The following is a 21903-nucleotide window of genomic DNA, read 5'->3' as shown; positions in this document are numbered from 1 at the left end:
TTAGCAGACTCTGCACAAAATCCTATCTTCACATCACCTGACACAAAGGCCACCTGAAGCCCCTTTACATATCAGTGTCAATTATTGGATACTTAACATAAATGAGACAACTAATTGGAATGCCTCTTAACCCATTACTGAACATCTTGCTGTGTGCAAATTGGCTACCATGTTTCCTACATGACAACAGGGCTACACTTCAAAAGTACTTCATTGGCTGTAAAGCACTTTGGGACGTTGTGGGGCTGTGAAGGGTGCTATAGAAATGCAGTTCTTTCTGTTTACACCTATCCCTGTTTTCCAGATCTCCCTGCTGGCCCAGTGACAATCAGCCTTTATAGTGGAGGAGTGAGAATAGCCACGGCTGAAGTTCTCTACTACACACCGATGGAGGAAATTGAGCGGCTGCTAATTCGAACAGCTGATCCAATAGAATTCATCTGCCAGGTATGAAAAATAATGTTTCAAGGGGAAAATTTGAACTCCGACTGTGCCAATTTGGTCAACACAGATATTGAGTCCCTCAGCAGAAGAAACTGACAGAGGGAAATGCTGCTGGGCGAAGATACAAATCCCCAGCTGGGCAACTTCAGAGAGGCTGCAGAGTCTTTAGAGAGGGAACAGAGGAGATTTATTCGAATGGTACCAGGGAGGGAGGGGAAGGGGGTGGTATTGGGTGGGGGGGGGTGGTGATGAGGGGGGGGGGGTGATGAGGGGGGGGGGTGATGAGGGGGGGGGGGGGTGATGAGGGGGGGGGGTGATGAGGGGGGGGGGGTGATGAGGGGGGGGGGTGATGAGGGGGGGGGGTGATGAGGGGGGGGGGGGTGATGAGGGGGGGGGGGGTGATGAGGGGAGGGGGTGATGAGGGGGGGGGGTGATGAGGGGGGGGGTGATGAGGGGGGGGGGTGATGAGGGGGGGGGGGGTGATGAGGGGGGGGGGGGGTGATGAGTTGGGAGGAGAAGTTGGGGAAACAAGAATTGGCCTTGTTAGAGCGGAGAATGTCCAGGAGAAATACACAAGAACGTAAGAATTGCCAAATCTCTTGTTTCCTTTGGTCTGGAATACTCTCCATGATGGAGCATTCACAGCCTTTTGGAGAGGAGTATTCCAAACATTTACACCTTCTGAGTGAAGACTGCTGCTCTCAGCCGTCCACAGTGAATGTTGTACACTGCAATGAGTTCAGGTCTCACGATAGTGACGTTTAAGGGGCATCTTGACAAATACATGAATAGGATGGGAATAGAGGGATACGGAACCCGGAAGTGTAGAAGATTGTAGTTTAGTCGGGCAGCATGGTCGGCGCAGGCTTGGAGGGCCGAAGGGCCTGTTCCTGTGCTGTTCTTTGTTCTCTTATTCTCATTCTTTTAAACTCCAGAGTGTTTCGGCATATTCTACTCAAACTCTCCAAATAGGACAGCCCTTTCATCCCAGCCAGCAGTCTAGTGAACCTTTCTTCTTCCTCCTCGAAGCTCAGGCATGGAGACCACAGCTGTGTATTTATGAGAAGTTTCCAACTCAATGATGGGTTTGGATAGAGTAAATAAGGAGAATTTCTATTTTCAGGAGGGTTAGTAACCAGGAGACACTGATTTTGGTTAACTAGCAGAGAACACGGAAGGGAGATGAGGAGATCGGTGTTCTTGGAAATTCCTGACTCTCCATCGACATCACAAAGCCAGGTTGTCTGACCACTCTGCTGCTGCTGTCTGTGGGAGCTTGCTCGGCACAAATTGACTGCTGTGTTTCCCACAACAGTGACAACACCTTCACCGTGCTGCAGGTGCTGGAAATCTGAAGTAAAATCAGGACCTTCAGCCGAACATTCATCAACTGAAAGGTTGCTGACTCTGTTTCCCACGCCTCAGATGTGATCCGCTGAATTCTCCCACGATTTTCTGTTGTTATTTCAAAACATTCTACTTTCTTTTATTTCACTAGTCCGTACAGGCTTGATGGGCCAAATGGGCTGCTGTGTTGTATAATCTACAAAAACAACACAGAAAACTGTGCCCACTCTGAGGAGATAAGATTGATATGGAAGTGGATATTTTAAGGGAGCCTATACAAATTTAGTGAAATGCAGTCTAGAAAAGAACAATGGTGTTTTTGTTCCAGTGTTGCTCTGCGTGTGTGGTATTGTCTGTATGGATATACAGTGCTGTTGGCAGAACACATCTATGGAAAATTGGTGGAGAGTGAGTGTCAGCAGCAATTCATTATCTCTTTGTTGGGTGCTTTGTATTTCAAATTCACTGTTACCGGTCTGGTTAAGGTGCAGCATTAATGCAGCTTCAAGATCCGAGTTATTGCATCAGATACAGCACAGGCCTAGACATCATTATTCTGATTCCATCTGGACAATAGCTGCAGCTTCAACAGGCAGAGATGTTCATGGCTCTTTGTCAGGATCGAGGTGTTGATGCGTCGCAAACAAATTAATGTTTGACTGGACACCTGCACAGAAATATTGAAGATTGCTAAACCAAAAGTAACCCATTTTAAATACTTCAGTTCTTCATCAGTTTTCCAGCTGCTCCACCCCATCCCTCGCTGCTATTTCCACTACTGATATGCTTTGCATTTTGGGAGAGGAACAAGAGGCTCAGAACAGGAGTCCGACTGTAAAATCACTGGCCGAAATTCTCCGTATGGGAGATCAAGGGCGGGATTCTCCGGTCTCCGACGGCAAAATCGCGTTCACCGATCGGCCGGAGAATCCAGGTTGACGCCGAAATCGGGGACGGTGCCTCTTTTGCGATGCTCCGCCCCGTTCAAAACAGCGCACTCTAGGAGTACAGCGCACGGCATCAGGACGTTCCCTGAGGCCCTCCCCTCAATGCTTCGCCACCAATGGGCCGGGTTCCTGACGACGCGGGTTGCGTGTTGTATGTTTTACGGGAACTCGGCGTGGCGGCTGCGGACTGAGTCCAGCACCGCCACAGTCGGGGCGGGGGGGGGGGAGAGCCGATCCGCGGGCAGCGTGGGCTTTGGCGGGGGCTGGGGGCAGTGCTGGGGAGATGGCGAGCCCGGCCAAGGGGGGGTCACTATTTGTCAGGCCGGGTCCGCCCGCGGCCGGCGCCATGTTGCAGGGCACGGCCGCTGCAGGCCGCCAGCGTCCGCTTGCGTGGCCACGGAGCCGGCAATTCTCCAGCCGTATCGGCAACTAGAGCCGGGGGCTTTACGCTGCGTGCCTGCTAGGCCCCCACCAGACGGAGGATCGGTGCAGCTTTTGCGCCGTTATTTCAGTCGTAAAAGGCCATCGTTCCCACGCCAGCGTCAGCACTTAGTCTCAGAATCGGAGAACCCAGCCCCAAGCGTTGACACCTGGGGCGTGATTCTCCGCCGGGGGAGTCTCCGTTTTGCCGGCGCCCGGGGGTTTCCCGACGGCGTGGGGCTGCCCCACAATGGGAAACCCCATTGACCGGCCGGCGTTACGGAGACTCCCGCCGACCGGTCGGGGCAGAAATGTGGCGGGGCGGAGAATGACGCCCCAGGTTTGGATTTTCTGTGGTTCATGTTACCGTTGTGGCCGCTGTTTGGGGAGTAATTCAGGGCACTCTGCTCATATAAATCTACAACAATACTCATTCCCGTCAACGTCGGATTCGCTGGGGCCGGGTTTGGCGCTGGAAAGCTTGACAAGATGGAGCTGTTTATAAACACTCCACGCCCCACACACTCTCATTCCAGCCACGAAGGTGGCTCAGAAATGAGGAACTCCGTGCTTCACCGACTGGGGGCTCAATACAACGGACGGGATTCTCCGTTTGGGAAACAGGCCGGGATTCTCCAATTTTGAGACTATGTCTGGAGGATCTGTAGCGTTTTACGTGGGAAAGTCGACGCCCCCCCCAGCACCGACCCTGCGGCCGGTGAGGGGCGAGCAGCTGCGCCACGTAAAACCCCCAGCCTCCACGACACAAACAGCCGGAGAATTGCCGGGTCCGTTGCCGCACATGCGCACGGTGACAACCTGCAGCGGTCGCGACGTAAAACATGGCGTCGGCCGTGCGCGGACCCGACCTGCCAGATAGTGCCTCCCTGGCTTCCCCCTAGCCAATCCCCCCACCTATCCCCCCAGCACTCGCCGATGCCCCCCCCCCCCCCACGGCTCGCAGCACAGCTCGCGCCCGGCTGTGGCGGCGCTGGGAGCGGTCCGCAGTCGCCATGCCGGATTCCCGGCCTCTGAGACCACACGTCAACCCCGCTGTCGGGAACTCGGCCCATCGGGGGTGGAGCATCAGGGGAGGGCCTTCAGGTGACGCCCTGAGGCCGTCCCAATGGCGAGCGGCACGCACCGCGATGATGTTGTTTCGGGGGGGGGGGGGGGAGGAGCATCGGAAACAGGTGCCACCCCCGATTCGGTTGTAAAAATTGATTCTCCGCCCGATCGCCAATTCCGAAATCCCACCCTATGTTCTCACGCCGGAGGAGGAGTGCTACCGATTCACGTTCCCCAAGGGAGCACAAATCAGGGAGCAATTCCGTATTCCTCACCACAGCGAGGAACAGACGGGATTCTCGAGCGAATCCTGTTATCGGCCTGCCAATTTGAGCGGGTGGCCCGATAGCGAAGTCCCACGGCCGGCTAACCCCCTCCCCCACCAGTGAAAATCAGCAACCTCTCGTCGCAAAGCAGCTCCCCACCCCAGGAGTTTCTGTGTGCCCCCCATCCCCCAAATATGGGGGTGTCCTGACATACCCCCAACCCCAGGGACTCCCTGACTAGGGAGACCCCCCCCCCACAGAGACTCCCTTAATAGGGTGACCCCCAACAGGGTCCTCCTTAATATTGGGACCCCTTAATAGGATGACCACCCACAGAGACCCCCCAGATACACCCTAACTAGAGGGACCCCCTACAAACCCAAACTGCCCCCCCAAAAAAAACCCTGCCTCGAAGTTAGAGAGTAGCCCAAACAGGGGCAATTGAAAAAATGACAGCTGCGACGCTCACCTGAAGCTCCACTTGTCTATTCCTGGCAGAACAGCTGTGACCTGTGTTTAAAACTCTCTGGTCCATTAGCTGCCAGCCATTCATTCATTTCTAGCAGTAGGCTGCGATTGACAGCTTCCACACAACAGCTGCAATCTTGATTCATTCATCTACCTTCAGGGATGAGTAACTCTCAGTGCTGAAACTCCAATGTTTACAAACATCAACCACATCAAAGACAGGTAAGTGCATTGCAATCATACTTATCTCTCTTTGATGTAAACATTGGGGTTTAAGGGGGTCTGTGGGAGGGTCTCTCTGTTCTGGGGGTCTCTGTGGGGGGATCCCTCTATTTAGGGGGTCCATGTGGGTGTCCCTATAGTTAGACGGTCTCTGTGGGGTATTTCCTTTAGTTAGGGAGTCTCTGTGGAGGAGTTCCTTTTAGTTAGGGGGTCTCTGTGGGGGGAATCTCCATATTAAGGGGGTCCCTTGGGTGAGTCTCCCATTTTTGAGGTTCTCTGGGGGAGGCCCTGGGGGGGGGGGGCGGTGAAGGTCTGCAAGAGGAGGGGTGGGCAGGTCATGCATTGTGGGGGGGAGGAGGGTGGCCCTCGGATGGACTTTGGGGGTACTCCCTTAAGGAGTTACCCCCTTGGCCCACCATGAGGGATACCATGTCAGGGCCCGTTTGGTGAGACCTATTGTGATTCCCGCCCACGTGATTCCCGCCCAGGGGACTGGAGAATCGCGGACAGCCGGAGAATAGTGTGCCCGGCCCACTAAGGGGATACAAATTGGTCATTCAGACCCATGGGTCTTTGCATCCTCCCGCTGGCACGCGGTATGAACCCCGATCCTGGCACCAGTGAGGCCGGAGCATCGTGATCGGATCGGCGTCCACACTCACCTGCCACTAATCCCGATTGGTTGATTCTTTGCCGCACTGGGGACCCTCCGACCGGCGGCAAATGGCGGAGAATCCAGGCCTATTTCCCAGGGTGAGCAGGAGGGTCCCGCCTGCAGTCATCAGCCGGACCTTGGCGGTGGTGGCCGAGGCGGTCAGCCTCACCAGGTGGATGGCACGCAGCGTCAGAAGAAGATGAACGACCTCCTGAGGGCAGCTCGGATGAGCCACCATGTCTGTTCCCCTGGCATCACTCCATACCCCCACTCCCAGCGAGGCCAATCAAAACCCACCTGTCCACATCGCCCTCATATCCCACCCTGCACCAAACCACATCACCTGTATTGTCCTCATTGGTCAGGGGCCTTGCACACACAGGCCACCAGCTACAGACCGCTCGTGCAACTCACCACCATACATCTCACCATGTGTCCCCCAGGTAACAGATGAAAGCGGGAGAAGACCAGAGGGGCAGCCCAGACCTCAGGACTCTCACCCCCGGAGAGCAGAGGATGATTGAATTAGCCGGGAAGGCGTAGGAGGGGCCATCCCCGGGGCAGAGGTCAGCACACGACAACCAAGTGAGCCCCTAATACAAAATGATGTCCCTGTAGCCAGTCACCCTCTCCCTCAGACCACTCCTTCCACATGGCTTGACTTTCATCTTCCAGGATCACCTTCAGACCAGGCTGGCCCCCCTGGGGTACCTCACACTCTGCCACACCCCCAACACACCCCAGAGGACCAGTCTGGGACGACACCGATTTCCCAGCACTGCATTCACCAGCACCCTCCACCATGGCAGAGACTAACACCTCGCTGCGGCATTTTAATGAGGAAGCTCTTGGGTCACCTTCAGGTGCACACGTCACACATGTTTCAGCACATCAGGTGGAGGTCAAGACACCCGAGGGAGCGGACGGTCGGAGGGCTGGCCCACTCCAGGAAACAGCTGCCGCCCAGACAGGTATCGCACTTCTCGAAAGTATGATCACATCCCTGGTGGAGATGCAGAGCCAGGATCTACAGGAGGAGGTTTCAGCCACTTTCCAGCGACTCCAGGTGCAGCTGGACGAGTCCAACTGCCTTCAGTCGCAGGGGATTGTGTTGACAATGCGCGGTACCCAGGCCAACACTGAACGGGTGCCATCCACGGTGGAAGCCTTGGGTCAAAAAGTAACAGCTATGGGTCAAGACGTCCAAGGCTTGGAGCACACTGTGCGGTCGATGGCTGAGCTCAGGACAGTGAAACCCAGCCACAGACTGACATGTCCCAGACCCACATGGGCATTGCTGCGGTGATCCAGAGCATGGCCCAGTCACAAAGGCTCATGGCATCGGGAGCACTGGCCGGGTGCAGACTGACCTGGGCCAGTCACAGAGGGACATAACCAAGGCAGTGAGGGACATGACTCACTCGCTGAGGGACGTGGCCCATTCTCCGTGCTCCATGGTTGAGGGCAGCGAGACTCTGGTTGAGACGAGAGTGGGACTCTATGACTGACAGCGCCTGATGGAGGTGGAGCCTCTGGAGCTCACTCCGGCCTCATCTCAGTCCCATGGAGTAGCCCGGGGGCCATGGTGCGCCCCGAGGGAGGAGGGAGTGATGGGGCCCATGCTGGTGCCTCCTGCAGGGGAGCTGCTGTGACACCTTGTGAATCCTCCCCCATCTGACATCTGATGGGCACCGGGCAGAACAGGTGGCACCTCGCCACCTGTGACACCTGAAGGTTGGCCGCGACGGTGGGCAGGATGCAGCAGGCCGGCATGATGGCTCCAGAGGACGGCTGGCAAAGTCATCTCAGATACACAGCAAGCCGCCTCCATGTCTGATGTGAAATCTGGCGTCAGACCTAGGAGAGGTAGGTCAGGTAAAAGACGAAAGTCAGACACCAGTTACGTTGGCGCGGGTGCAGAGATGGGGTCGTCGCGGGTGCAGAGATGGGGTCGTCGCGGGTGCAGAGATGGGGTCGTCGCGGGTGCAGAGATGGGGTCGGCGCGGGTGCAGAGATGGGGTCGTCGCGGGTGCAGAGATGGGGTCGTCGCGGGTGCAGAGATGGGGTCGTCGCGGGTGCAGAGATGGGGTCGTCGCGGGTGCAGAGATGGGGTCGTCGCGGCTGCAGAGATGGGGTCGTCGCGGGTGCAGAGATGGGGTCGTCGCGGGTGCAGAGATGGGGTCGTCGCGGGTGCAGAGATGGGGTCGTCGCGGGTGCAGAGATGGGGTCGGCGCGGGTGCAGAGATGGGGTCGTCGCGGGTGCAGAGATGGGGTCGGCGCGGGTGCAGAGATGGGGTCGTCGGGGGTGCAGAGATGGGGTCGGCGCGGGTGCAGAGATGGGGTCGTCGCGGGTGCAGAGATGGGGTCGCCGCGGGTGCAGAGATGGGGTCGTCGCGGGTGCAGAGATGGGGTCGCCGCGGGTGCAGAGATGGGGTCGTCGCGGGTGCAGAGATGGGGTCGTCGGGGGTGCAGAGATGGGGTCGCCGCGGGTGCAGAGATGGGGTCGTCGCGGGTGCAGAGATGGGGTCGTCGGGGGTGCAGAGATGGGGTCGCCGCGGGTGCAGAGATGGGGTCGTCGCGGGTGCAGAGATGGGGTCGCCGCGGGTGCAGAGATGGGGTCGGCTCGGGTGCAGAGATGGGGTCGTCGGGGGTGCAGAGATGGGGTCGTCGCGGGTGCAGAGATGGGGTCGTCGCGGGTGCAGAGATGGGGTCGTCGGGGGTGCAGAGATGGGGTCGCCGCGGGTGCAGAGATGGGGTCGTCGCGGGTGCAGAGATGGGGTCGTCGCGGGTGCAGAGATGGGGTCGTCGCGGGTGCAGAGATGGGGTCGGCTCGGGTGCAGAGATGGGGTCGTCGGGGGTGCAGAGATGGGGTCGCCGCGGGTGCAGAGATGGGGTCGTCGGGGGTGCAGAGATGGGGTCGTCGCGGGTGCAGAGATGGGGTCGTCGCGGGTGCAGAGATGGGGTCGCCGCGGGTGCAGAGATGGGGTCGTCGCGGGTGCAGAGATGGGGTCGTCGCGGGTGCAGAGATGGGGTCGTCGCGGGTGCAGAGATGGGGTCGTCGCGGGTGCAGAGATGGGGTCGTCGGGGGTGCAGAGATGGGGTCGTCGGGGGTGCAGAGATGGGGTCGTCGCGGGTGCAGAGGTGGGGTCGTCGCGGGTGCAGAGATGGGGTCGCCGCGGGTGCAGAGATGGGGTCGCCGCGGGTGCAGAGATGGGGTCGTCGCGGGTGCAGAGATGGGTCGTCGCGGGTGCAGAGATGGGGTCGGCTCGGGTGCAGAGATGGGGTCGTCGCGGGTGCAGAGATGGGGTCGTCGCGGGTGCAGAGATGGGGTCGTCGCGGGTGCAGAGATGGGGTCGGCTCGGGTGCAGAGGTGGGGTCGTCGCGGGTGCAGAGATGGGGTCGTCGCGGGTGCAGAGATGGGGTCGTCGCGGGTGCAGAGATGGGGTCGTCGCGGGTGCAGAGATGGGGTCGTCGCGGGTGCAGAGATGGGGTCGTCGGGGGTGCAGAGGTGGGGTCGTCGCGGGTGCAGAGGTGGGGTCGTCGCGGGTGCAGAGATGGGGTCGTCGCGGGTGCAGAGGTGGGGTCGTCGCGGGTGCAGAGATGGGGTCGTCGCGGGTGCAGAGATGGGGTCGCCGCGGGTGCAGAGATGGGGTCGTCGCGGGTGCAGAGGTGGGGTCGTCGCGGGTGCAGAGATGGGGTCGTCGCGGGTGCAGAGGTGGGGTCGTCGCGGGTGCAGAGGTGGGGTCGTCGCGGGTGCAGAGATGGGGTCGTCGCGGGTGCAGAGATGGGGTCGGCGCGGGTGCAGAGATGGGGTCGTCGCGGGTGCAGAGATGGGGTCGTCGCGGGTGCAGAGATGGGGTCGTCGCGGGTGCAGAGATGGGGTCGTCGCGGGTGCAGAGATGAGGTCGTCGCGGGTGCAGCGATGGGGTCGTCGCGGGTGCAGAGGTGGGGTCGTCGCGGGTGCAGAGGTGGGGTCGTCGCGGGTGCAGAGGTGGGGTCGTCGCGGGTGCAGAGATGGGGTCGTCGCGGGTGCAGAGATGGGGTCGTCGCGGGTGCAGCGATGGGGTCGCCGCGGGTGCAGCGATGGGGTCGCCGCGGGTGCAGAGATGGGGTCGTCGCGGGTGCAGAGATGGGGTCGTCGCGGGTGCAGAGATGGGGTCGTCGCGGGTGCAGAGATGGGGTCGTCGCGGGTGCAGAGATGGGGTCGTCGCGGGTGCAGAGATGGGGTCGTCGCACAACAAACCTTTCCACCAACATTCGGATTGCCTCATTCCTCTGTCTGAAGGGTGTGAGGGATGGGCGGAGCTGGGTGGGGGGGGGGGGATGTGACGGGTGGTGGAAGGGGTGTGGTGAAGACGGCGCTTTGGTGGCACAGGTGGTTTGGCATCTCGTCGAAGGACAGACGCTGACGGTATTTACGTGCCCTGATGCGGCGCCTCCTTCGCACCTCCTCCTCGGCCTGTTGTACAGCTGACCCTCGATATGAACATTTACAGGACACAGTGAGCAGTCAGTAGTGTGAGGAGCCAGGGGCCTGGAACTTGTACCCAATGGGTGTGTTTAAAATAAATACTACAGCAATGGGGGTCTGAGCCAGGCCACCCCGATCCCGAGGGGGACACCCTGATGCACGACCAATGACCACTAAAGCGAGGTTGTAATCCAACTGAAGGCTTTAATAAGCTAGATGTTTCCCCAGCAGCTCAGGTACAGAATGAGGGCTGCTGTGGCGGCACGGGTTCTTATACCCCGCCTAGCAGGGCAGAGCTATTATACACTCTAGCCAATAGAAAGTATACAGTTTCCACCAATAGTGCTTTAGCCTGTCAGGTACCGTAATACCTATAATACCACATTCACCCCCTGTTAAAAAGGAGTCCGGCGGGGGTGGTGGCCGGAAAGTACAAAACATAAAACGTGGTATAATTAGTTATGGAGGTACCGTAATACCTCCGGACAGTGTTTGGTAACTATTTACAAGTCTGGTAACTATGTACATTCGGTGTTTTATATTTACAGATTACAGTTAAAATGAAGCAATCAGTCGATCGGGGGCCCTGGTCGTCCTCTGTGATCGTCGGAGCCAGGTCGGGAGCGAGGTCCCGGAGGAAGACTTCCTAGGGAAGAGAAGGAGATGTTCGTGAGGTGTCTGATTGGTGGTCGTACAGAGTAGTGACCGGATGGAGTGGAGGGCATCCGGGAGGACTTCTTGCCAGCGGGAGACTGGGAGATTCCTGGACCGTAGGGCCAGTAGGACGGTCTTCCAGACTGTTCTGTTCTCCCTCTCTACCTGTCCGTTACCCCGGGGGTTGTAACTGGTCGTCCTGCTCGAGGCGATGCCCTTGCTGAGCAGGAATTGACGCAGTTCGTCGCTCATAAAGGAGGACCCCATATCACTATGTATGTAAGCGGGGAACCCGAACAGTGTAAAAATACCCTGGAGGGCCTTGACGACGGTGGTTGCGGTCATGTCGGGGCAGGGGATGGCGAATGGGAACCGGGAGTACTCGTCAATCACGTTCACGAAGTACGTGTTGCGGTCGGTGGAGGGGAGGGGGCCTTTGAAGTCCATGCTGAGGCGTTCAAAGGGACGGGAAGCCTTTATCAGGTGCGTTCTCTCTGGCCGGTAGAAGTGCGGTTTGCACTCCGCGCAGATTCGGCAGTCCCTGGTGGCTGTCCTGACCTCCTCAATGGAGTAGGGCAGGTTGCGGGTCTTGACAAAATGGAAAAAGCGAGTGACCCCCGGGTGGCAGAGGTCCTCGTGAAGGGCTCGGAGGCAGTCCACTTGTGCGGTGGACATGTGCCGCGGGACAGGGTGTCAGGAGGCTCGTTTAGCTTCTCGGGACGATACAAGATCTCGTAGTTGTAGGTGGAGAGTTCGATCCTCCACCGCAAGATCTTGTCGTTTTTTTATCTTGCCCCGCTGTGCATTATCGAACATGAAAGCGACCGTTGGTCAGTGAGGAGAGTGAATCTCCTGCCAGCCAGGTAATGCCTCCAATGTCGCACATCTTCTACTATGGCCTGGGCCTCCATTTCGACTGAGGAGTGGCGGATTTCGGAAGCATGGAGGGTACGGGAGAATAAGGCCACGGGTCTGCCCGCTTGGTTGAGAGTGGCCTCCAGAGCTACGTCGGACACATCGCTCTTGACCTGGAAGGGGAGGGACTCATCGATGGCGCGCATCGTGGCCTTTGCAATGTCTGCTTTGATGCGGCTGAAGGGCTGGCGGGCCTCTATCGACAGGGGAAAAGCTGTGGATTGGATCAGGGGATGGGCCTTGTCCGCAGAGTTGGGGACCCACTGGGCGTAGTAGCTAAAATACCCTAGGCAGCGTTTCAGGGCCTTGGAGCAGTGAGGGAGGGGGAACTCCATAAGAGGGCGCATGCGTTCAGGATCGGGGCCTATAACTCCATTTCGCACTGCGTAGCCGAGAATGGCTAGACGGTCGGTGCTAAACATGCATTTCATTTCATTTCATTTTCATTTATCCTTCTTGTATGTTAGATTAAGGATTTTAGCGGTCTGGAGAAATTTTCGGAGGTTGATGTCGTGGTCCTGCTGGTCGTGGCCGCAGATGGTGACATTATCGAGATACGGGAATGTTGCCCGTAAACCGTACCGGTCAACCATTCGGTCCATCTCGCGCTGGAAGACCGAGACCCCATTGGTGACACCAAAGGGAACCCTTAAGAAGTGATAGAGCCGCCCGTCTGCCTCGAAGGCAGTGTATTTGCGGTCACTAGTACGGATGGGGAGCTGGTGGTAGGCGGACTCGAGGTCCACCGTGGAGAAGACCTTATAATGCGCAATCCTGTTTACCAGGTCGGATATGCGGGGGAGAGGGTACGCGTCCAGCTGCGTAAGCCTGTTGATGGTCTGACTGTAGTCGATGACCATCCTATGCTTCTCCCCGGTCTTTACCACCACTACTTGAGCTCTCCAGGGACTGTTACTGGCTTCAATGATCCCTTCCCTCAGTAGCCTTTGGACCTCTGACCTAATAAAGATCCGGTCCTGGGCACTGTAGCGTCTGCTCCTGGTGGCGACGGGTTTGCAATCCGGGGTGAGGTTCGCAAACAGGGAAGGCGGGTCGACTTGAAGGGTCGCGAGGCCGCAGACAGTAGGGGGGGGTATTGGGCCGCCGAATTGGAAGGTCAGACTGTGAAGGTTACACTGGAAGTCTAAACCCAGGAGTGTAACCGCACAGAGGTGGGGAAGGACGTAGAGACGGAAATTTTTGAACTCCCTGCCCTGGACTGTGAGGTTTGCTACACAAAATCCCTTTATCTCCACTGAGTGGGAACCGGAGGCCAGTGAGATTTTTTGATTAACGGGGTGGATGAGGAGGGAACAGCGCCTTACCGTGTGGGGTGTATGAAGCTCTCCGTGCTCCCAGAGTCGATTAGGCAGGACGTCTCGTGCCCGTTGATGAAAACGGTCAGCGTAGCGGTTGCGAGTGTTCGAGGCCGAGACTGATCCAGAGTCACCGAGGCCAATCGCAGTCGTTGAGAGTTCTGTTCGGGCACTGTGTGGTCGGCCGAGCTGGGGTCCTGGGGGTTCATCCAAGATGGCGTCTCTCATTGGTCGCACATGGCCGGGGGTGCACAAAATGGTGGCGCCCATCCCTCCAACGTGGCGTCCGCGGAACAAGATGGCGGCGCCCAGGGTCCACACGTGGCTCTGGGATATGGAGGTGGCGGTGACTGCTGGCCGCACGTGGCCCGTGGAGAAGTTTGTGGTTGTGGTCCGCATTCGCCGCTGGAGACCGCGGCCACCGCTCGGGCCTGACATACCCCCACGAAATGGCCCTTTTTGCCACATCCCTCTGCAGGTGGATGCGCGGGCCGGGCAGCGCTGGCGGGTGTGCTTGGCCTGCCCGCAAAAGTAGCAGCGGGGCCCCTCGGGTTTGCCAGGCCGCCTTGCAGCGCAGGCCTGTGGGGGAACGGGAGAAGTCTTGGGGTCGGCCGCGGCGGGGTTCCACACTGCCCGGGGGCTGCCGCGCGGTCGGGAATGTAGGCGCGGGCGTTCCTGGAGGCCACCTCCAGGGAGCCTGCAAGGGCCCGTGCCTCCCTGAGACCCAGGGTTTCCTTCTCTAACAGGCGCTGGCGGATTTGTAACGATAGCATACCTGCCACGAAAGCATCCCGGACTAAGTGTTCCGTGTGTTCGCTCGCCAAAACTTACGGGCAGCCGCAGCTTCTTCCCAGCACCAGGAGTGCACGGTAGAATTCCCCAGGGGTCTGTCGCTTTGTTGCAAGCAGGTGCCGGGCGTAGACCTGGTTACCGGGCGAATATAGTGTCCTTTTAGCAGCTCAATTGCTGCATCGAAGTCTTCCGCTTCCTCGATGGGGATGTAAATCTCCGGGCTCAACCTTGAGTGCAGGACGTGCAGTTTCTGCTCTCCCGTGGGTGCGTTTTCGGCCGTCTCGCGATACCCTTTAAAACACGCCAGCCAGTGCTTAAAGATTGCCGCTGAGTTCGCCGCGTGGGGGCTGAGTTGCAGACACTCCGGCTTGATTCGGAGCTCCATCCTTTCTTCTTAAAAAACTAGCTTATTAAACGATCAGTGACCACTAAAGCGAGGTTGTAGTCCAACTGAAGGCTTTAATAAGCTAGATGTTTCCCCCAGCAGCTCAGGTACAGAATGAGGGCTGCTGGGGCGGCACGGGCTCTTGTACACCGCCTAGCAGGGCGGAGCTACCATACACTCTAGCCAATAGAAAGCATACAGTTTCCACCAATAGTGCTTTAGCCTGTCAGGTACCGTAATACCTATAATACCACACACCCCGAGTTCACAGAGCTGTCACCAAGTCGCTACCCACTACTCCCCCTGGGCAGAAGATTAAAAGCCAGCCTCTCCCTGTATGATGTCAGGAGGCACTTATTCACATAAAAGGCTGCGCAAATCTCGGATTCACTTTCTCCCACAAATTTATTGATGCTGGTGATCATTTGGAGTCTTCAAGATTTGAAGTGGATAGATGTCTGTTGTATCTGGCCCCTGGTAGACTGTAGCGAATTATGGATGAAGGGTGTTCAGGTTATGGATGGAGTGAAGTTGCAGGGCAGCCAAGATCAGAATGGATGGTGGAGCCAACTCAAGGGATTAAAGAGATTCTCCTGTTCCCTAGTTCCATTATTTCTGGGAATAATGATGGGAGTAACCTCCATTATGGGTTGATTTTGCAGCTGGATTGTTGGCAAGTCAGGTAGATATCGTACTGGGTTCTGCAGAGAATTCCTGAGCAATGGATTTGTGACCCTCAGTCTTCGTTGCATTTGTTTGTCGCTCTAGGCATTCCAGATCAACTCCAAGGATCAACTGGATCAGCTCCTCACTCAATCTCTCCGAAACTCGCTACCTCCCAGTGGATTTGGTGCTTTCCAGACCCTTGGACCTGATGACCGGGCTGAGCACAACAGTAAGTTTGTTAACGCAAAGCTTTGTACCCCTGCATTGAGCAACGAAACAGCCGATGCAATTGTTGGTGAAACGGAGTATACGGTGGGATCTTCCTGTCCTTCCCATTAGCGGCATCCTCAGGTCCTGTTGAAGGCCACCCACTCTCCGCGACCCGTCGACCCCTTGGCCGGGCAGGCGAGTCACGCAAAACATCGTAGATATCAGTGGGATAGGGAGATCCCACTAGTTTCCAATGGTGAGCCAGCTTCACAGCTGGAAAACTCAGCGGGATGGGAGGGGGGGTTTAGTGGGGGGGGGGGGGGGGGGGGTGGGGGGGTAGTGGCGGAATGGGGGGGTGGGGGCGTTGGAATACCCCACCCTCCACCCGGTGTTAAAATTCAGCTCGATGCCATTCTGAGCAGGACAGTCCCAGTCTCTGTGCACAGTTTATTCAGCTAAACCAGATTGGTGTTGTTTTGGGGCAAGGATGGGGTATGGAGAGGGGGGAGGGGTTAATGGGGATGGTGGTTTGTGGAGGTGGGTTGGTGGGGGTGATTCTTTAGGGGGGGCAAGGTAATGGATCAATCATAAATCTGCCGTGTTTGTACAAAGTTCACCCCTTGCCTGTTAACCAAGGAAATGCACATGGATGGAAATGGGGGGAGGGTTGTCATCAGGTTTAACTGTTGTGTCCCGGCCCTGGGTCACTGTCCGTGTGGAGTTTGCACATTCTCCCCGTGTCTGCATGGGTCTCACCCCCACAACCCAAAGATGTGCAGGGTAGGTGGATTGGCCACGATAAATTGCCCCTTAATTGGAAAAAATGAATTGGGTACTCTAAATTTTTTTTAAAGGTTTAACTGTTGTGTTTGTGCCTAATAAATATTGTGTTTATATCAAAGTATAAATGCACAGGGAGATTTTATTGAAAAACTGGCATCAATGGAGTGATGACACCATGAGATGGAATCATAAATGGGGGATGTGTAAGGTGAAAAGGTAAATTTTAATGGAAATTCCATTTCCATAGCAATTCACACATGAATAATTTTAGAAAGCAGCATTGCAATTAAAAAGGATAATAATTTACAGGATATGGACGTCACTGGTTAGAGCAGCATTTGTTGTCCATCTCTGATAGCCCTTCAGAAAGTGGTGGTGAGATGCCCTCTTGAACCACTGTAGTCCCTGGGGTGTAGGTACACCCACTGTGCTGTTAGGGAGTGACCTCCAGGATTTTGACCCAGTTGTAGTGAAGGATGGCTTGTGGCTTGGAGGGGAATCTGCAGGTGGTGGCGTTCCCAGGTATCTGCTAGCCATGTCCTTCTAGTGGGCATGGGTTTGAAGGTACTGTTGAAGGAGCCTTGGTGAGTTACTGCAGTGCATCTTGCAGACGATACAGACGACTGCCACTGTGCGTCGGTGGCAGAGGGTTTGAATGTTTGTGGATGGAGGAGCAATCAAGTGGGCTGCTTTGCCCTGGATGACATTGAGCTTCTTGAGTGTTGTCGGAGCTGTACTCATCCCTAGTGGTACACAAAGTACGGGAACCCCAATTTTGGTTAAGATCCTGGATTAAAACCAAACTATTTGCATTTGTTAAAACTTTGAGGAAATGTTACTGCGCCACAGGAGTGATAACACTGACCAGCAGACAGCTTTTATAATAAAACAGACTTCAATTTGAACACAGAACTAGCAACAAAGACATTTTACAGTTAGCAGTTACAACATCCTAACTTGGGTCCTGAAAACTGCCTCTACATTCCAATTCAGCAACCTGTATATTTCAAATACCATTTATGTATAAAGTTAACAGCCAACTTTACTTGCTTATCTTGGTGTGCAGTCCTTGGAGAGAGAAATTGTTTGTTTAAGATCTAGCTGAAAATCTTATGCTCAGCTCAGAGCACTGGAAGTAACTCCTTTGTCCAGACAGATCTGGCCCTTCCCTTTAACTACACCAGCTGCACTCAAAGCACACAACATTCTTTTGTCACCTGTTACAAGATGTGCCTTGATTTGTTTAGCCAGGCTCAAAATGTTGCAACATTGCATTAGCCCTCTATCTGCAAACAGGTAAAATGTTTTTAATATCTATCAGCAAAACAATTCCCTTGCAACAATCACTGATTATCTCACTTTCAATCACACCTCCAGCAGCATTTAACTTAGGTTTTAAAAATATTACTACAAAAGTACAAATTATAAAGTATGACAATTTCTTATATTCATTACACAGGCAAGTGTAGAGTATTCCATTACATTCCTGACTGCTGTCTTGTAGATGGTGGACGGGCTTTGGGGGATCAGCAGGTGAATTACCCACCGCAGGAATCCCAGCCTCTGACCTGCTTTTGTAGCCACAGTATTAATGTGGCGAGTCCAGTTCAGTTTCTGGTCAATAGTAACCCCAGGATGTTGATAGTGGGGGGTTCAATGATGGTAATGTCATTGAATGTCAAGAGGTGATGGTTAAATCCTCTTTTATTGGAGATGGTCAATGCCTGGCACTTGTGTGGCGCAAATGTAACTTGTCACTTGTCAGCCCAAGATTTGCTGTATTTGGACATGGACTACTTCATTATCTGCACTGTCAGAGGTTCAACACTGAGGGAGTGCCGCACTGTCAGAGGGTCAGTACTGAGGGAGTGCTGCACTGTCAGAGGGTCAGTACTGAGGGAGCACTGCACTGTCAGAGGGTCAGTACTGAGGAAGTGCCCCACTGTCGGAGGGTCAGTACTGAGGGAGTGCTGCACTGTCAGAGGGTCAGTACTGAGGGAGTGCTGCACTGTCAGAGGGTCAGTACTGAGGGAGCGCTGCACTGTCAGAGGGTCAGTACTGAGGGAGTGCTGCACTGTCAGAGGGTCAGTACTGAGGGAGTGCTGCACTGTCGGAGGGTCAGTACTGAGGGAGTGCTGCACTGTCAGAGGGTCAGTACTGAGGGAGTACTGCACTGTCAGAGCTCAGTACTGAGGGAGTGCTGCACTGTCAGAGGGTCAGTACTGAGGGAGCTCTACACTGTCAGAGGGTCAGTACTGAGGGAGTGCTGCACTGTCAGAGGGTCAGTACTGAGGGAGTGCTGCACTGTCAGAGGATCAGTACTGAGGAAGTGCCCCACTGTCGGAAGGCCAATACTGAGGGAGTGCTGCACTGTCAGAGGGTCAGTACTGAGGGAGTGCTACACTGTCAGAGGGTCAGTACTGAGGGAGTGCTGCACTGTCAGAGGGTCAGTACTGAGGGAGTGCTGCACTGCCAGAGGGTCAGTACTGAGGGTGTGTTGCACTGTCAGAGAGTCCGTACTGAGGGAGTGCTGCACTGTCAGAGGGTCAGTACTGAGGGAGTGCTGCACTGTCAGAGGGTCAGTACTGAGGGAGTGCTGCACTGTCAGAGGGTCAGGACTGAAGGAGTGCTGCGTTGTCAGAGTGTCAGTTCTGAGGGAGCGCTGCACTGTCAGAGGGTCAGTACTGAGGGAGTGCTGCACTGTCAGAGGGTCAGTACTGAGGGAGTGCCGCACTGTCAGAGGGTCAGTACTGAGGGAGTGCTGCACTGTCAGAGGGTCAGTACTGAGGGAGTGCTGCACCGTCAGAGAGTCAGTACTGAGGGAGTGCTGCACTGTCAGAGGGTCAGTACTGAGGGAGTGCCGCACTGTCAGAGGGTCAGTACTGAGGGAGTGCCGCACTGTCAGAGGGTCAGTACTGAGGGAGTGCTGCACTGTCAGAGGGTCAGTACTGAGGGAGTGCCGCACTGTCAGAGGGTCAGTACTGAGGGAGTGCTGCACTGTCAGAGGGTCAGTACTGAGGGAGTGCTGCACCGTCAGAGAGTCAGTACTGAGGGAGTGCTGCACTGTCAGAGGGTCAGTACTGAGGGAGTGCCGCACTGTCAGAGGGTCAGTACTGAGGGAGTGCCGCACTGTCAGAGGGTCAGTACTGAGGGAGTGCTGCACTGTCAGAGGGTCAGTACTGAGGGAGTGCTGCACTGTGAGAGGGTCAGTACTGAGGGAGTGCTGCACTGTCAGAGAGTCAGTACTGAGGGAGTGCTGCACTGTCAGAGGGTCAGTACTGAGGGAGTGCTGCACTGTCAGAGGGTCAGTACTGAGGGAGTGCTGCACCGTCAGAGTGGATATCTCTGAATGAAATACGTAACCCTTATCTGGATGTAAAAGATGCCATGAGAGCAGTACAAGGGAGAACAGGAGTTCCCTGTGTGCCCCGGCCAATATTAATCAATATCATTGAAAGCTGACAATCTGGTGCTAGCATATTGCTATCGTGGGATCTTGCCATGCACAAATTTGCTGCTCAGTTTGCTACGTTACAATAGTGACTACATCTGAAGGGCAGAACAATAATAAGGTTTCCTGAGTTATTGGAAGGTGCTATAGAAAAGCAAGTCCATTAGTTACTGGAGACTCCAAGCCTGGGTTGCAGAGTTGGCAACCCAAATTCCAGTCTCTGAGTTGCAGATCTTACTGTGTCGGTGAACATCTTCGTCCGTATCACACACCAGCCATCCTGTCGGAGTGCTTCAGGATGCCCTCTTTCGCAGTCACCCTGATCTGCTTACCTGTTGATCCCTCGTCATTACAAGGATTACCAAGATGTACAATTATATTACCATCGCATACAATTATCTCAATGGGAAACAGAAGATTATCATGGGTTTTACATGTGACAATGCATCTGTTTATTGTAACACTTTGGCTGCCTTATCAGTACAATTAGATTGTCTGTTCGTGCTAGCTGTTAATGGGCCAACATCTGTGTAATTTAGTATTTTATTGGCAGATTAATTGGCGAGCATTCGAGGCAGCAAATGTCCATTTGCCAATATCCATTCTCGACCTAAAGCAGCAGTCAGAGTCTGAGCAGCTAGACCAGTTTTATCAGATTTCCTGATCAAAGTATCGCAGCGCTGCCCCGGAATGTGAGTTTGAGAGGAGGAGGGTCTCGTGTCCAGTCCCCATTTGTTGCTCCATTGCTAACTCTGATGTAACCATATCACAATACAGCAAAATTCTGCCGAGACTGCAAATCTGAAATATAACCAAAACAATGCTGGGAAAAACACAGTTCATTCATTTGTTTTGTTCAATGTTGATCAGAATTCTCCGGCGGGATCTCATTTCCTGCCGGCAATGCACCCCCCCCCCCCTCAGGTTTCCCAGCAGCGTGGGGGGGGGGGGGCGGCTTCAATGGGAAATCCCATTGACAAGTGGCAGGAAGATGGAATACCACCGCCAGCGAACGGCACGGAGCGGAGGCTCAGGAGCAGAGAATCCGGCTCGTTATCTCTGGCCGCGATTTAACCACTGCGTTTACCCAGCGCGGATGCATGGGCGCGCTGGTTAAATAGCAGGAAAACACCAAAGTCACGATTGGCACTGGGCGCCAATCAGTTCGCTGTTTAACCAGACTGCTCCCGATAGCGAGTTCCGGATCTCGCCCAAAGGTGGGGAGCATATCATTAACCCTCATTTGCATTAATTTCCATCTCATTAGCTAGATTAAAGCTGAAAGCAATGGCCTCCTGGAATCAGCCGGTTCCCCAGCAAGAAATCACGCGGGTGTCGTTCAGTACTCCTTGTTCAATACGTGAAGCTGGCGCAATGGCTGCTCAGGGGATCTGAGGACATAGAACATAGAAAAATACAGCACAGAACAGGCCCTTCGGCCCACGATGTTGTGCCGAACCTTTGTCCTAGATTAATCATAGATTATCATAGAATTTACAGTGCAGAAGGAGGCCATTCGGCCCATCGAGTCTGCACCGGCTCTCGGAAAGAGCACCCTACCCAAGGTCAACACCTCCACCCTATCCCCATAACCCAGTAACCCCACCCAACACTAAGGGCAATTTTGGACACTAAGGGCAATTTATCATGGCCAATCCACCTAACCTGCACATATTTGGACTGTGGGAGGAAACCGGAGCACCCGGAGGAAACCCACGCAGACACGGGGAGGACGTGCAGACTCCGCACAGACAGTGACCCAAGCCGGAATCGAACCTGGGACCCTGGAGCTGTGATGCAATTGTGCTATCCACAATGCTACCATGCTGCCCTTAAGAATAAATTAATCTTCACTATATCATTCTACCGTAATCCATATACCTAGCCAATAGCTGCTTGAAAGTCCCTAATGTTTCCGACTCAACTACTTCCACAGGCAGTGCATTCCATGCCCCAACTACTCTCTGGGTAAAGAGCCTACCTCTGACATCCCCCCTATATCTTCTACCATTCACCTTGAATTTATGTCCCCTTGTAATGGTTTGTTCCACCCGAGGAAAAAGTCTCTGACTGTCTACTCTATCTATTCCCCTGATCGTCTTATAAACCTCTATCAAGTCGCCCCTCATCCTTCTCCGTTCTAATGAGAAAAGGCCTAGCACCCTTAACCTTTCCTCGTAAGACCTACTCTCCATTCCAGGCAACATCCTGGTAAATCTCCTTTGCACCTTTTCCAAAGCTTCCACATCCTTCCTAAAATGAGGCGACCAGAACTGTACACAGTACTCCAAATGTGGCCTTACCAAGGTTTTGTACAGCTGCATCATCACCTCACGGCTCTTAAATTCAATCCCTCTGTTAATGAACGCTAGCACACCATAGGCCTTCTTCACAGCTCTGTCCACTTGAGTGGCAACTTTCAA

At 55.2% G+C, this 21903-nt stretch overlaps 1 protein-coding gene across 1 annotated transcript in view; it reads left to right on the top strand.

Moving 5' to 3' along the window:
- The window catches only part of LOC140408255 (B-cell scaffold protein with ankyrin repeats-like), a 513048-nt gene that overhangs the window by 128968 nt on the left and 362177 nt on the right, over window positions 1–21903 (top strand). Inside the window, exons 6-7 of the mRNA XM_072495211.1 lie at window positions 305–447; window positions 15139–15265. Coding sequence (XP_072351312.1) covers window positions 305–447; window positions 15139–15265 — 270 coding nt within the window. The remainder of the gene's footprint in view (window positions 1–304; window positions 448–15138; window positions 15266–21903) is intronic.

This window comes from Scyliorhinus torazame, chromosome 3 (genome assembly GCF_047496885.1).
Source record: "Scyliorhinus torazame isolate Kashiwa2021f chromosome 3, sScyTor2.1, whole genome shotgun sequence".
NCBI classification, from domain to species: Eukaryota; Metazoa; Chordata; class Chondrichthyes; order Carcharhiniformes; family Scyliorhinidae; genus Scyliorhinus; species Scyliorhinus torazame.
The sequence above is the reverse complement of the archived record's forward strand: the minus strand, read 5'-3'. Positions and strand labels throughout refer to the sequence as shown.